This window comes from Hippoglossus hippoglossus, chromosome 14 (assembly GCF_009819705.1).
Source record: "Hippoglossus hippoglossus isolate fHipHip1 chromosome 14, fHipHip1.pri, whole genome shotgun sequence".
NCBI classification, from domain to species: Eukaryota; Metazoa; Chordata; class Actinopteri; order Pleuronectiformes; family Pleuronectidae; genus Hippoglossus; species Hippoglossus hippoglossus.
The window spans coordinates 4,949,503-4,963,649 of NC_047164.1; the positions used below are offsets into that span (position 1 = coordinate 4,949,503).

General features: G+C 42.6%; 1 protein-coding gene across 1 annotated transcript in view; it reads right to left on the reverse strand.

Moving 5' to 3' along the window:
- LOC117773988 (protocadherin Fat 3) overlaps positions 1-14,147 on the reverse strand; it is a 67,129-nt gene that overhangs the window by 48,636 nt on the left and 4,346 nt on the right. The window contains 4 exon segments of the mRNA XM_034605966.1: positions 4,748-4,946; positions 7,114-7,232; positions 13,437-13,638; positions 13,973-14,107. Coding sequence (XP_034461857.1) covers positions 4,748-4,946; positions 7,114-7,232; positions 13,437-13,638; positions 13,973-14,107 — 655 coding nt within the window.

Consider the following 14,147-nt stretch of genomic DNA (forward strand, 5'->3'; position numbering starts at 1 on the left):
TGGAGGTGGGGCTTGTTCAGCAGAGCGCAGCGTGAGTAACAGCTCTGATAAAAATCAATGATCTACAGCTCGCAGCACAACTGCAGCCGGACAATCCTCCATTTTAATTGGACGTCGGGAAAAAAAAAAAAGTTTAAATATCCCAACCCACAACTTCCCATGCATATGAAATTTCATGTAATGGTCCAGTGGCCTGTTTCCAATCTTTACCTCTTTAAGAGATAGTGTCAGTAATTTAAACTGGGCCTCGTTCTTCATGAGGCGAATAGCTCTCATACATTTTCTAACTGGAGTGAGATTAAAAACACCAGGTTAAGGTTTTCTAATCATTTTCAGATTCCTGCTCATCGCCGCTCGAGCACATTGACTCAAACATCCGCAGCCGATTACTGTTTAAGTTCTGGTACAGCAGAATCAATGCGATCAAACAGAGGGTGCTAAAAGGTCACGCAGCCACCGTGACGCCACGACAGACGCACAAGAAGCGCTCCACATAACACAACACCCCGTGTCAACACTCATCTTTTTCACTCCGCCCGATGGAGGTCGGCGGCGCTCACACACCCGCAGACTGAACAGGCGGCGCCGTGAAGCTGTCACATTCAAACATGTCGCACTCATTCAAAGGTTCTGCCTCGATGCAGGGTGGGTTACCTCGAACGCATCAAACTGACACTTCCACAGTGAACTTCAGAAATGTGTATCACTACAGATGTGGATTTGAAAAAAAAAAACGATCTGAACCTTGACGCCGCTTTTTCGGTTCAGGTCATAATGTCGCAGGCAGCTGCTTCGTGAAAGCAAATCAATCAGCCGGGGCTTTGTTTATTCATCTGTCCAATGAACTCGCTCTGGTGCATGGAAAGTTTCTGACTGGGGAAGCAGCGAAGAGTGATTCATATTGAATTCATCTCTCACTCGCGCATGTCTCATTACCTAACTAATAGACCTGCACTGCCGATTCCATTACTCTCAGATTTACTGCAATGATTGTATTCAGATTTAGTGCAGGACAGAAAACCCATGAAATAAAAGAAATCTTCCACACTTTTCTTGTTATTTACTGGTCTTCAATGAGAAGGTGGAAGCCGTTGCATGGGGACGATTGCATGAAATATTCAAAACCAATTGCTCAGTATTATAGTGACAGTTCATTTATCACGGCATCAACGAGATAGTCATCAACACGAGTTCCCCCTGTACGGAGTTATGATTTACACATAGTAAAATACTGGGTCTGGGTCTCTGAGACAGGCAGCGGGGCTCAGATGGCTAAAAACTCTCCCCTGCGGCACACACACACACACACACACACACAGATGTGCATGTTGCTCTTCACACAGAGATGTATGAACACATGTGGTTACACAATCTCCTGTGAGTTTCCTGCAGTGTGAGGCAGCACCATCTTCATCATCAGCGACTCACGGCAGCAGCTCTGTCCTCTGTAACCAATTAATCATTTGATTAAACAGCCACAAACTCTCATTCTCAATCTGTCTGCCACGCACACACACACACACACACACACACACACACACACACACACACACACACACACACACACACACACACACACACACACACAGCTGTTAGATGTGTATTCTAATCAGCTGTAGAACAAATCAACTCCATATAATTTTTGCGACTCCATTAATGAGTTTTACATCTGACAGATGCAGCGACACAATAAGTCATTATTACAGCTAAGATGAACAAGGCCCTGCATCATGTTTTATTCTCATAGACTCTAATGGAAGCGGTCAGGTGGTGGAAAATTATATATATTATAATAACGTCCCCTCAAGAAACATGAACAAGAATAGTGGCTGAAAAAAAACAGACATCCCCTATATTTTTGTTGACTTCTCAGGTCATAATTCATGGATCTTGATAAAAAATAATCAGGCATATCTAGGGGAGTGTGTGAAATGTGCTCCACATATAAATCAGGATGGAGCAGAGGTTACATAAGGGACTGTCGGCCCCTTGGCGTAGGGAAGCTGCTATTCTACTTTACGATTCTTTTCAGGTAAAGCAAAGTCTCTCTGGTTGCCCTTTGCAACGTCTTTCCAGAGCTACCTCATCCACATTCTCAATAATGCAGCAACTGAAACCAAAAACCAAGGTTTGCTCAGAATCTTTTGGATATACAGTGTCCCAAGTAAACCGGGTTTGACATTTAAAGAGACTTTGGTATTAAACATCTCTGACAAACGTTTTTACAACATCCTTCCATGTTTGAGACAGTGCACATGTCACCGAGGACCAGTTCGTCCTTATTAGAATAAATATTAGTCTTCTTCCCCCTGCCTGAGTTGAGTCTGCTTCTCTGCATCATGTCAGTGTTACACATCTGTGACTCTACAAGCACATATTCAGTGAGGAGTAGAGGACGAGAAATGTAACAAGCCACTTTGATTCACAGACAGAGGGAACATGCAACAGCACAACATGAGGGAATCACTTCCTGCAGAACTGAATATTACATGCGGGCCACAGGTTTGTTTTATCATCACTCTGACATGTCTTTGCATCAGGATGCGGGTCCCTGTAAGAGCTGAAATGTACATACTGGAGCCTTTTGTTGTTGTACTGACACACTCTTAACTTTATCTGGGGCAGAGAAAGCAAAGACTTCTCGATCATTTTCAGTTTTTTTTTTATCCGGATTTGAATAGAACATTTCACCTCTTCAATAATTCTTCAATGGAAGCTTGTCATCAGAAAGCACAGCCCCCCCCCCCCGACACGTCACACTTGGCAGCACAAAGCGAAACACATCTCACTTTAATAATGTTTGTATTCTGTGCAGATAAGAGTCATAATCTGAGTCATTTTTAAAAGGGGACGTTTTGTCAATTAATCGGAATTACTTGAAAAATGTGATCATTAAACAACACTCTTTATTTTACCCCTGGCGCTGACAGGGATCCTGTCTTTTACACGGGGTCTAAGGGTTTGTGAGGTTTGAAATGACCGTTGGGTTTAACTTTGTGAGATGACATTCAGCTGTGTTGAAATGTGCAAATGTCTAAAAATAGATTTTTGATAGTTCATCAAATTGACCGATGTACAGTGTCGGGGTCTGAAATCCTTTTGAGAATGTATAAACAAAGTATCACCACGTACACAGATTATCTGATTACACAAAACAAGCAATATGTTTGTGAACATAATCTCTGAGTTCTGATTAAAAACAGAAAACTGTGCAAAGCTCCAACAGGAGAAGATTAAATAAGTTTACACATTAAAGTCTGTTTGCAGATCTTAAATGTGAAAAACCTGTGATAAATGTTGATGATGGTTAGTTTTTGTCTCACATTGTAAAATAGGAACTTAGAAATGTGTTTGTCATACGTACGTCATGTCGTCATCACCAATGTGGGCTGGTGTATCTACAGATACTTGACACCGATTGGTTGTATTCGCAAATGATTTTGAATAAAATAAATTAAAAAGTAGTCTTTCCTTTGTTAATTTTGTTCGTGCTTGACATTCGGACATTATATCCTCGGAGGTAAGTCAGTAATCCTGCAATTCTTCTTCTATCGTTTAATGCGGTCTCAACTTCCTGTGATTGGTCCGAAAGTCCAAACTATCCAACAAAGTTTTTTCACTCTGCAAACGGATTGAATCATGATTCAGTTTGATCCGAATCGTTATTGTGTTTCAGACTTAACTGAAAATCACAAGCTCCGCACCAAAAGCTACAAACGCAACACAAGCAACTCTCCAGCTAAATTGGATTGGAGTTGAATTGTGGGTTAATGTGGGTGAAAGGTTTCCATGAGGACAGAAGATACAACATCTCTGCTCCTGCTGCATCAGTGTTGAGTCCGACAGTGAGTGAGTACAATGCTGAATGAGTGAGGTCTCTAAAGATACTAAGTCTGATCACATCTTTACCGCCCACTTCAAATAGACTGAGACAGAACTACCTACCTCCTGTATGTAAATGAGAAAGATAGTGTTGCCGTCCATTTAGGTTTAATTCACAGAAACAGACAGGTGTTGTTTTTTTTAGCAGGCACACATTAATTAAAAAACTTTCAGGCTCTAACTTCTCACGCAGTATTTCCCCACATGCAGGCTCACAAAAGGTAATATATGACCAGAGGCTGTCAGATCCTCATTTTCACAGGTTCACCCTCTTTCAGGCTCCATCTTGATCCCACATGTGGTGCAGGGGGGATTTTTGAAGTTGGCAGGGTCTTCTAAATAAAAACCTCGTTCCAAATCCCAGCTAATACTCCTGGAACCTCCTGCCAGCATGTTTTTTCTTTTTCATTTCATATGACTACAGGTCACAAAATGGATAAAAACACCCTATTTGGCCTTTCCTATAGCTAATGGGATAGAAAATTGCTCTGACTAATGTAAACTCCTTCACGATTAGAAGATATTCACCCACATGGGGGCTTATTAAAAAAAAAAAATAACTGCACTAATTTCCCAGAAAGAGCTTACACCCCTGAAGAAGAAATGTTTGATTGCGATGAAGTTTGTCTGCACGGCTCGTCAGCGTCCTACATGTTCGTCAGTGTGGGCACAGAAGTCTCTTTAATTTGTTGTGTGTGGGGATCAAAGCCTTTTATTAAGTGAAAGAATGAAGTGGGAGAGAAATGATGAAAGAGAATTTAAGCGATTTCAGAGACAAACACATAAATACGATCGGTTTGGGTAATTATATGCTGTTCAGAAGGATAAGATACTAAGTTATACTCGTCTGTTTTGTGAGTCCTACCTGTTTTGGGGTTGATAGAGAAGAAATTCTGCGGGTTGCCGGCAGTGATGCGATAACTCAGGCGACTCGGTGTGGCGGTGAGGTCGGGATCCTGCGCCTGGATGCGGATGACGGACACGTCCTTTGGAGAGTTCTCCATCACGACTGGGTGGTAGATGGGATCCGAGGTGAGGGGAGCGTTGTCATTGACGTCTTCTACCTGAGTAAGGAGGATGGGGAGGGAGGAGAAAAGAGGAGACACAAAGAGGAGAAAGGGAGTGAAAGGAAGGGTTGGGTGAGGTACAGGATTTGGCAGCGCTGCGTGCATCCATCTTATCTGTCCTCCGTCTCTGAGATGGATCTGAATTGGCAACGGTTGCGTTGATAAATCAGCATGTATAGCGTTGTTGTGTTTCTCTGCTGATTTTAATATCCCAAACAACTGAGGAAATGCAGCACGGACCGGGTTCAGGGTTGATTCGCCATCAGTCAGAAAATGGAAATGTATTAACCAGAAAAATGTCATAGATGTCACACTTTAAATGCACTGCAAATTAATTTCCCTTCTTTCAGCACAGATCTAGAATATTTATGGCAAACAGGGCGTTGATGGAGTGTTCGCTGGGAGGCACGCCGAGCCAAGGCGCTTCAGCCGGTGAATGAGGAGCACCTGGGCCTGATTAATCTCCCTATTTCTGTCTGTGATGAAGAGGCTGCGAGTAAAGCACCCGATCACACCACCGCACCTGAATGTCCCGGAGCCAGGAAAGGCTGTTTGTGTTTTTATACGCCGCTGAACCCTTCCCCAAAGGGGGAGCGGAGCTGTAGCAGTGATGTGTGTGTTTGAGTGTTTAAACAGTGGATTACTGAGTGCTGAGTGAAACCAGGGCCAGAGCAGAGACTGTAACTCTGTTATTGCAAACCACACTGCGACCAGCATGAAAGAAACATGACAATAGTCAGATAAAAGTGTGAATACTGCTACGACTTACATCTACTAACCAACCAATAGGAATGCAGCGTTATCAGTGGAACCGAACCCAGATAAACATAATAGATGGTGGTAAACCATGTGATTCTTGCCACAACTACAGATGGGTGACACGAGGTAATGACGTTGTATTCTTGTATAATTATATCCGTCGTAGGCAGCGATTCATCAATGTTTCTACCATCATACTGTTCACATATATCAAACTTGACGTCGTACCCACGTTTATTGGATCCCTGTCACAGCGGGACTTGCAACACACTTCAGTCTGTAGGCGTCATTAGAGAGTAATGATGGCTGCCCGGAGAACTTTATCAATGACAGATAGAGACTAATCTGTCGGCAGCACCATTTAAAGGAGACAGATTCTGCTCATATTTAGGTTCATAATATTGCTCATTGCTGCAGCTCCTCTTTTCAGCCTCTGTCAGAAACACTTGGTTCGAGCTCCTGTCTCTTTAAGCCCCACCTCCCGATAAAGGAAATGTTGTGATTGGTCAACCGCTTCCCACGCATGGAGGAAATCTCTCTCCCTGCGTCTGCTCTCGCTTTATCTTTGTTAGGTGGCGTGCCAGACTGGCCGTTAAGTGTGTGAAGCAAAATGGGGCATCGTGATGTCACGTGACACCTTATATATAACAGCCTAGAGGAAAAATGTGCACACATTACATAACTTAGCTATAACATATTTCACTTTATTCCTAATATCTCTTATTAACTTTGGACTTTTTAACTTTGCAGAACCTTTTACACATAAGAAAAAGCGTCAATGTCTCCTTTAATAAATTCGTAATTTTTGGAGTAAAAAGATGCAAGAAGTTGCATGTTTGAAATCTGCATCGTTTATAGAGCATAAATAAATGTACAGTAAAATCAAAACTTTGTGGTGGAAATAAAGCATCTTTTCAAGTGTTTAATAATCATCCCCCTGAAGCCTTAAATAAAAGCTCTGCTCTTTGCAGCGTGTGAAGCCCAAGAAGCTGCAGCTCAAATCTTTTAGTGTGGTTTAATCTGCAAAGGCCAATTAGTAATTCAAAGTAGATTTCAACTATTTTCTATCAAACTACCACTGTTTGCTGACTAATCTGGGACAAATTCAGAATCCAACCACTGGCGATTAACAGAGTTATAAATATAACATCTATTATAACACTGTTGTAAATATCATAATATATTAAACGTCTACTTCTGTGACTTATCAAGGCTCCGCTGATGAATCTTAATCAGAGACATCTCCACACTGACCACTGTCCTACACGGCAAATGTCTCCTTTGCATTTCAAGTTCACGCATATCTCTCCGTCAGATCTCTGTCAAATCAAAAGAGGTTTTCTCCGTACAGGGCCTCTTCTGCATGCACAGTATAATGTGAATGTTGGCAGCAGAGTGTGTGTACCTGGATGAAGACTTCTATGGAAGCTGACAGGGGTGTGACCCCCTTGTCCGTGGCGTAGACCGTCAGCCAATAGGAGTCTTTGATTTCACAGTCCAGGATACCGGCGGTGTAAATCACGCCTGTTGAAGCAGAGAGAAAGATTAATGTCGTCGTTATTTCAGAATCTGATCTTTTACCTGTGTGTGTGTGTGTGTGTGTGTGTGTGTGTGTGTGTGTGTGTGTGTGTGTGTGTGTGTGGGGGGGGGAGGGGGGGGATGGGTGAAAGGGTTTCGTCTCCAGAATACAAGCTTAAGACATCTCATCGTGGAAAGTCTTAGAAGTTTCCGGAGGCAAGGACAGAAGTTGCGAGTAAACTTTGTGTCCCGGCTTCAGTGACATTCACAGGCATTAGCAGCGCCGCTGTCGTCACCTTCAATGTTTCAGCTCCTCTACAGCTAATCACAGCTGACCAAACTGCTCCCACTGCTATTTGCTTAGTGCTAAACGTACCCTGAACTGCCCTACACCAACACACACACACACACACACACACACACACACACACACACACACACACACACACACACACACACACACACACACACACACACACACACACACACACACACACACACACACACACACACACACACACACACACTGAGTGGCGTGCGTTTAGTGGCCTTAAGGAAGATAAGTAGCCGACAGCTTTGGTGACCTCTTGAGGGACAAAGACAATGTTCACAGTGGCTGACACATGGGCGCCTTTTGTCTTTAAGATCATTCATGCAGGACTGTGTAAACACTAGGAAAACAACAGACACACACACACACACACACATACACACACACAGACACACTCATATGTCAGTTCACATTCTGAATATTAGCCTCACAGTTGGCGTGTCGTGTCCATACATTGTCAAGAGCACCGAAGCACAACGGAGCAAGGTCACAAGCGTCGCTTTTGATTAACAAAAATCAAATTTAGGATAAAAATGACCACATTAATATACAATAAACAGCTGCATCATCTCTAGCCACAGAAAATAACTGGGATAAATGGAGTGAGCTGATTGGAGGCGAGCAGTCGATTTCCACCCAGCGAGCGCAAACTCTCATCGAGTCTTTCTGTTAAACTGCTGCAGTTCATGGAGCCGGCTATATTCCCACAAATGTATGAGTCTGCGACTTCAACGGAGGAGAGGAAACTCATTACGTGCGAAGATATATGTGCACCGACGCTTCCGGAGCGCACGCATCTGTGCTCGAGTACACAAACAATTAACTCAAACCAAATGCTACACAGAGCTGAACGTGAGCGACTGATTATTTACTTTGGCTCTTATATGTTCATTTAAACCTTAAAACTTCAAGCCCACTTTTTAAAATTAAAGACTGATTGATGCTGAGTGAGATCACTGTCTTCAATGTGCAGCTTTGTGCTTTTGCAAAGACTTAAACTGTGATAGAATTACCATTAGAATACGTATTAGAGCCGGCGGTATTTCATTTGAGTAATATTTGATGTGGCTGAAGGGTCTTATGGCTGCAGATGGACCTATTGTCACTCCTTATCCATACTAATGAACATTAAACATGTCAGGATTTCCTCTATAATAGTAAAGGCTCGGAGAAAAAGGAATAATGAAACTATAAGTAATGCCAAGGTAATAATGGATAACAGCAATTAATTTGGAGATCAATTATGATATGCATTTGAGTGCACGTGTACGGGGCTGCTCCATAATGTGTGAGGCGCTTGCTAGGCAGCTTTTGACATCCTCTAACATTTAAAACGCTGTAATTTCAACTTGAAAAATTAGAGCATCAAACAAGACGCATACACAGACAACACATTTTATAAAATACTGTGTTTCTCCATGCAGTGTAATAACAAGACCATATTGGCGAATTCCTTAGTTTGACCAAAACAAATGGATGATGGACTCCAGGGAGGCAGAGAGGGTGAAGACAGTTCAGCCTCGTCTTTAGGCCCCTGGGGGGAAACAGACGTTATTCCGTGCCCAACCTCGGCCGTCCCTTCATTAAAAAGATCATAAAATATATTGTTCAGTGGAAATCCTCCAATCTGAGACTTTACGGTGAAATCATCTTTTCTGAATAGATTTCTTTTTAAAGACAAAGATTGATCTTTTCATGCATGTATAAATCCCTTTGTGTTGTTGGGAGAAATTAACTCGATTCGCTGTCACGCAGCAGACGTCTGCTCCTCCATAACTTCCACTTAGCCAGAAGCCCCACATGCTCAAGCGATAGTCCTGCACGCATACAAATCAGCGGCGGGAGGTGTGACCGTCTGGCCATTTCCCACACTTAACGCCGTCTTGTTGCGACTTCCTCAGCTGCATGGCGAAGGTGTTGCCTTATCACCAGACAGCGTGTGTATATGTCAGATTATGAGTAAGTAGCTTCCCGAGGGCGTGCAGGGAGCAAAGAAAGAGTGTTTGCAAAAAAAAAAACACATCCCTGCTCTGTCGTCCTTGACCATGTCCTTTTCAAAGCACATCTCATCTCCGTCAGATAAGTCGACACAGAGAGACGAGGAAACCGGAGCTGGCTGTTTCAAAAGCTCTTTGAACTTTAAGACCGACAGGCACCATTCAGTGAATTCAATATAAATCTGACTCGACAGCATCCATTCTCACCACAAATAACACACTTCAAAGACACGGAAAAAAATGGAGTGGTCACGGCATATTTTCTAATCTAGAAGTTCGCAGTACGCTTAGGTTTACGTTCATCTGTCGTGTCTATTTAACTTCTCCATTCTTGAGGAAAAAAAAGGTTTTAGGGTCCCGTTGCCTCATTAAAGCCACCAAATAATCAATCACGTGATTGATGGGAAAACACTCTCTGCATCTTTGTAGCCTGCTAATTTCTTTTAGCAAAATCGGGAATAGATTACTTTTAAATGTGTGTTGCCGTGTAACTTAAAGAATGCTCCATTCCGAGTGTGACAAATCCTGGAGCTTGCAAACCAACTAATCGAGGAGCAGGGGCTTCTGACAGCTGCTCAATGAGAAATTGCAGGGCTTGCTTTACCCCCCCACCCCCCCCCCCCCCCCCCTCACCAATGACAAGAATACCAATCTGTGTTCAAAGTGTGGGAGTTCTGAGGGTTTGAGCCGGCAGAGATCCTCGTTCTTTTCTGATAGATAGCCCCTGTGCTCTCCACCCACACGGGACTGAGTCGTCTTAAACATCTTAATATCAAATGTGGGAAAAGGGGGGGAATTCACAAATGACACGATGCATGATAGAGCCAATTTACAAACTACAGGGGAGGCAGAGGCATAAGTTCTCTCTCGTGCAGCTCTCTCGTTCTCTCTGTCCCTTTTCTCCATCTGTTCCACTCTCTCTTCACATATTCTTTTTCTTGGCACTAAAAGCCACGGATTGACAAGCAGCGAGAACAAAGCGACTCAACAGGGGGGCCCAATGCGTGGTGGGAGGACAGCGGTGCGGCTCCGTCCACGCCTGACAACACTTACTTCTACGCTACACGAAGAAATGAAACTCTTGAAGAGGGGAATACTTGGCACGGGCTTTGAGTATTTCTCAAAATACCAAACGGGCACTGGTCAGAGACTTCTCATTTGCTTGTTATACTAGTAAAGAGAAAATAACAAAAGCTGGAACTTTACAATAAAAAAAATCTAAAGATGTCTGCGAGGAAGAAAGCAGTGTTTCCTTCTGACACTTTTTTATCTACCCCAGACTCCTCTGCATCCTCTTCCTTCCACTCTTCGCTTCACTTCCACTCCCCTCCCTTCACTTTCTGCTCTAACAAGCACTCTGATTTCCCCTGGAAAATCTGCACTCTATAAACTTTCTCTCTGGCTGTGATGCTCCTTACCGAGGTTAAAATACTAAAGCGAATAAAAGCGGGCAAAGAACTATCACAGAATACTATGTAATACTATTTATGTAGTACACACATTTCTAGTCAATGAGTGAGTATTTACACAGAACATAGTGATCACTGCTAAGGAGGTTATGTTTTCACCCCTGTCTGCTGTTTGTTGGTTGGTTGGTTTGTTTCTAAGCAAAATTACTCGGAAACTACTGGACCGATTAGCACGAAACTTGATGGAAGGACACAGTATGGGTCAGGGAAGAGCCCATTACATTGTGGTGTGGACCCAGATCGGGGGGGGGGTTTCATTGTCAACAATTTCCCAGGAAATAATTCAGGGATAAAATCAGGCCCATATAAAGAATTAATATCTATGAGTGTGTGCAGCTTTGGGCAGCTTGATTGAACTTAAGGAGAATGTTGTCTAGTTTATTTCATGTACACAGTTATATCTACGAAGAGACAGAGATGCAGAGAGAGTGAGGGAAAGAGACCTTCTCTCTGTCTGTCCATCTGTTCCACTCTCGCTTTCTATACTGTCAATACTAATTAGCCTAGTTAAAGGTCAATACAGGCCTCCAGTGCGAGTCATGTACAGTAGGGACCAGTGTGACGAGAGGTGAGAGAGAGGAGCGCTGTCATTTCCTCCCTAATATAAAGTCAAACTTTATGATAGGGAGGAAATGACAACTCTTAGTCCACTTATCACTTCATTGCTAAAATTGACAATTGATTTTATTCGTTGCTCCACCATAGATTAATGCTCTATGCATAAAATCTTAGGTCTGAATACAATTTTTCCACTTTTCTCAAGGTGCAATATAAAAAGTGTCAACAACTATACTAATGCTAACAAGTCTCTCGCCTAGTGGAAGTTTTATAAAAACAATTGTTTTATTCATGCAACAAATTTGATTTTGCTAAATATTTAAAAGCAATGTTGACTGTTAAATTATAGTGTTTGGTGGAAAAGCTGCTCCTTCTTGTAAGCAGCGGTTAGTGATAAAGAAAAAACTTTTAAAGTATATATAAGAAAATCAAGTTGTCTTTAAAACAATATTTCTTTGTTACTGATTAATAAAAAGGAGTGAAGATGCATGAGAGGAGTAATGAGGAGGATGCGTAAATAAAATTCTCACAAAATATTATTAACACGACTGATTTAAAAGCCCTTATTGCATAGTTGGGATCTACAGTATCTGGTTAAATTTCAGTATAGACTGTTAACAGGCAGAATAGTTGCACTAGAGCAGTAAAATATAGACTTTTATATACAGTTTATGCCTTCAAAATTCACACAGTTCTCAGCTTTCCTTATATGCAATACAGTACTACAGTGGAACTCCCTAAGGAGTACCCTGCAGTATCATGCAGGGAGGCAGAGAGACTAGAGTGAGTGACAGAGTGATGGAGTGAGCTTTAGGTTTGACTGCTTCAGCGCCATGAAGAGCGACACACAGACAGAGATTAGCCTTAAAGGCTTCGGCACCATGGGTGGAGACAGAGACTCGCTGAGCCTTGATGGGAAAGTCGGAGCTCTCAGTTACACCTTCCTCTGTTCCCATGGAAATTTAAAATATGCACACTTTGCTGTCTTGCTATTTGCAAAGCTGTCAATTGGAGAGGTCTCAGATTCAAGCCAATATCCCTGTGCTCACAAGAATCCCATTTCTCTGCTGGAAATGAAAATATAGAATATGCCAAGATCTTATCCAGCTAGTCATATTACTATATGGCATGATATACATATATATATATATATATATACAGTATATATATATATATTGGCCCTTTCGTTCTGAACATGAGCCAGAATGGAGATGAATATGTACTGTCCTATTTTCATACTGGCTATTTGATTAATTTTATCCCCGGGTGAGTGAGTAGCGGCTTTTTGTTTGGCTCACCCTGTTTTTAGCCTTGGCTCGACACTGTAGGACAGTTGGACACAACTACGAGTCTTTTTGGGTCAGGCTTCCTTAAATAAGTGATTTCACTACGCTTGGAAGGGACGGCGCCGCTGTAGGAGAGCCTTGATCAATGTTATCCACACAGCACTACATCGGCTGTACTGAGCGGCCATGCTGCCCTCATTACAGTAATGATCTCCCTGTACACAGATCCCACGTGAGGCCACATCAACACACTGACTTTGACTGTACCTCACACTCGCTTCAACTCACACAACTCTCCATCTTATGCACATTCACTCAAAAGAAACCATGCAACTGGTGATGCTCTAACTTGCAAATCATTCTGGCACAGTGGCACAAATAAAATATAAACAGAGATCTGAGTAAAAACCACACACGAGTGAATGTCCTCACTGACTGCCAAGAAATTTGATTTCATCCAATATGCAATGATTAGTAAAACACTCATGTTGAAATTCCAATCATGGCACTACACATAATTGGATTTTCACTTTACATAAATAGGCTTCAAAATGGATCTTGTGTCACACCTGTGTCTTCGTCTATGGTGAAAGTGCCGAGTCCGCTGCCTCCTCTGACGGAGTACCTCAATACGCCATCGCGTCCCCTGTCGTCGTCCTTAGCGCTGACTGTCAGGACACTGGTGCCTGCACGAGAGTTCTCCTTTATCGAGCCTCGCACGGCAAAGTCGAGGAAGTAGGGTGCGTACAGATTCTCATTGACATCCACCACCTGGAGAGATGTAGTGGTTCACTTCAAGATTATTATTTTTTTAAAGAATGGCATGCAGCTACTAGCGACATGATTTCCTTACAAGTTATTATTTTTGCAAATCAACTATTAATTTATACTTGCTACTGTATCCTAAATGGTTGCTTTGGCAGATTTCAATTGAACTGAATTTAATTAAATTGAATTGAATCAAGAATTGAAAGCTAATGTTCTAATACGACCAATGTGTGCGTGCGTGTGTGTGTGTGTGTGTGTGTGTGTGCGTGTGTGTGTGTGTGTGTGTGTGTGTGTGTGTGTGTGTGTGTGTGTGTGTGTGTGTGTGTGTGATACCCACCTCCACCTCCACAAATGTCTGACTTCTGAGGCTCGGTATGCCCCTGTCCTCAGCGAGAACTGTCAAATTGAAAAACTGTTGTTTCTCAAAGTCCAGCTCCTTGGAAATCCTCAGGATCCCACTAACGAGATTGATCTGTACAAAGTGTCACAGGCACCTGGATCACACACTGGCA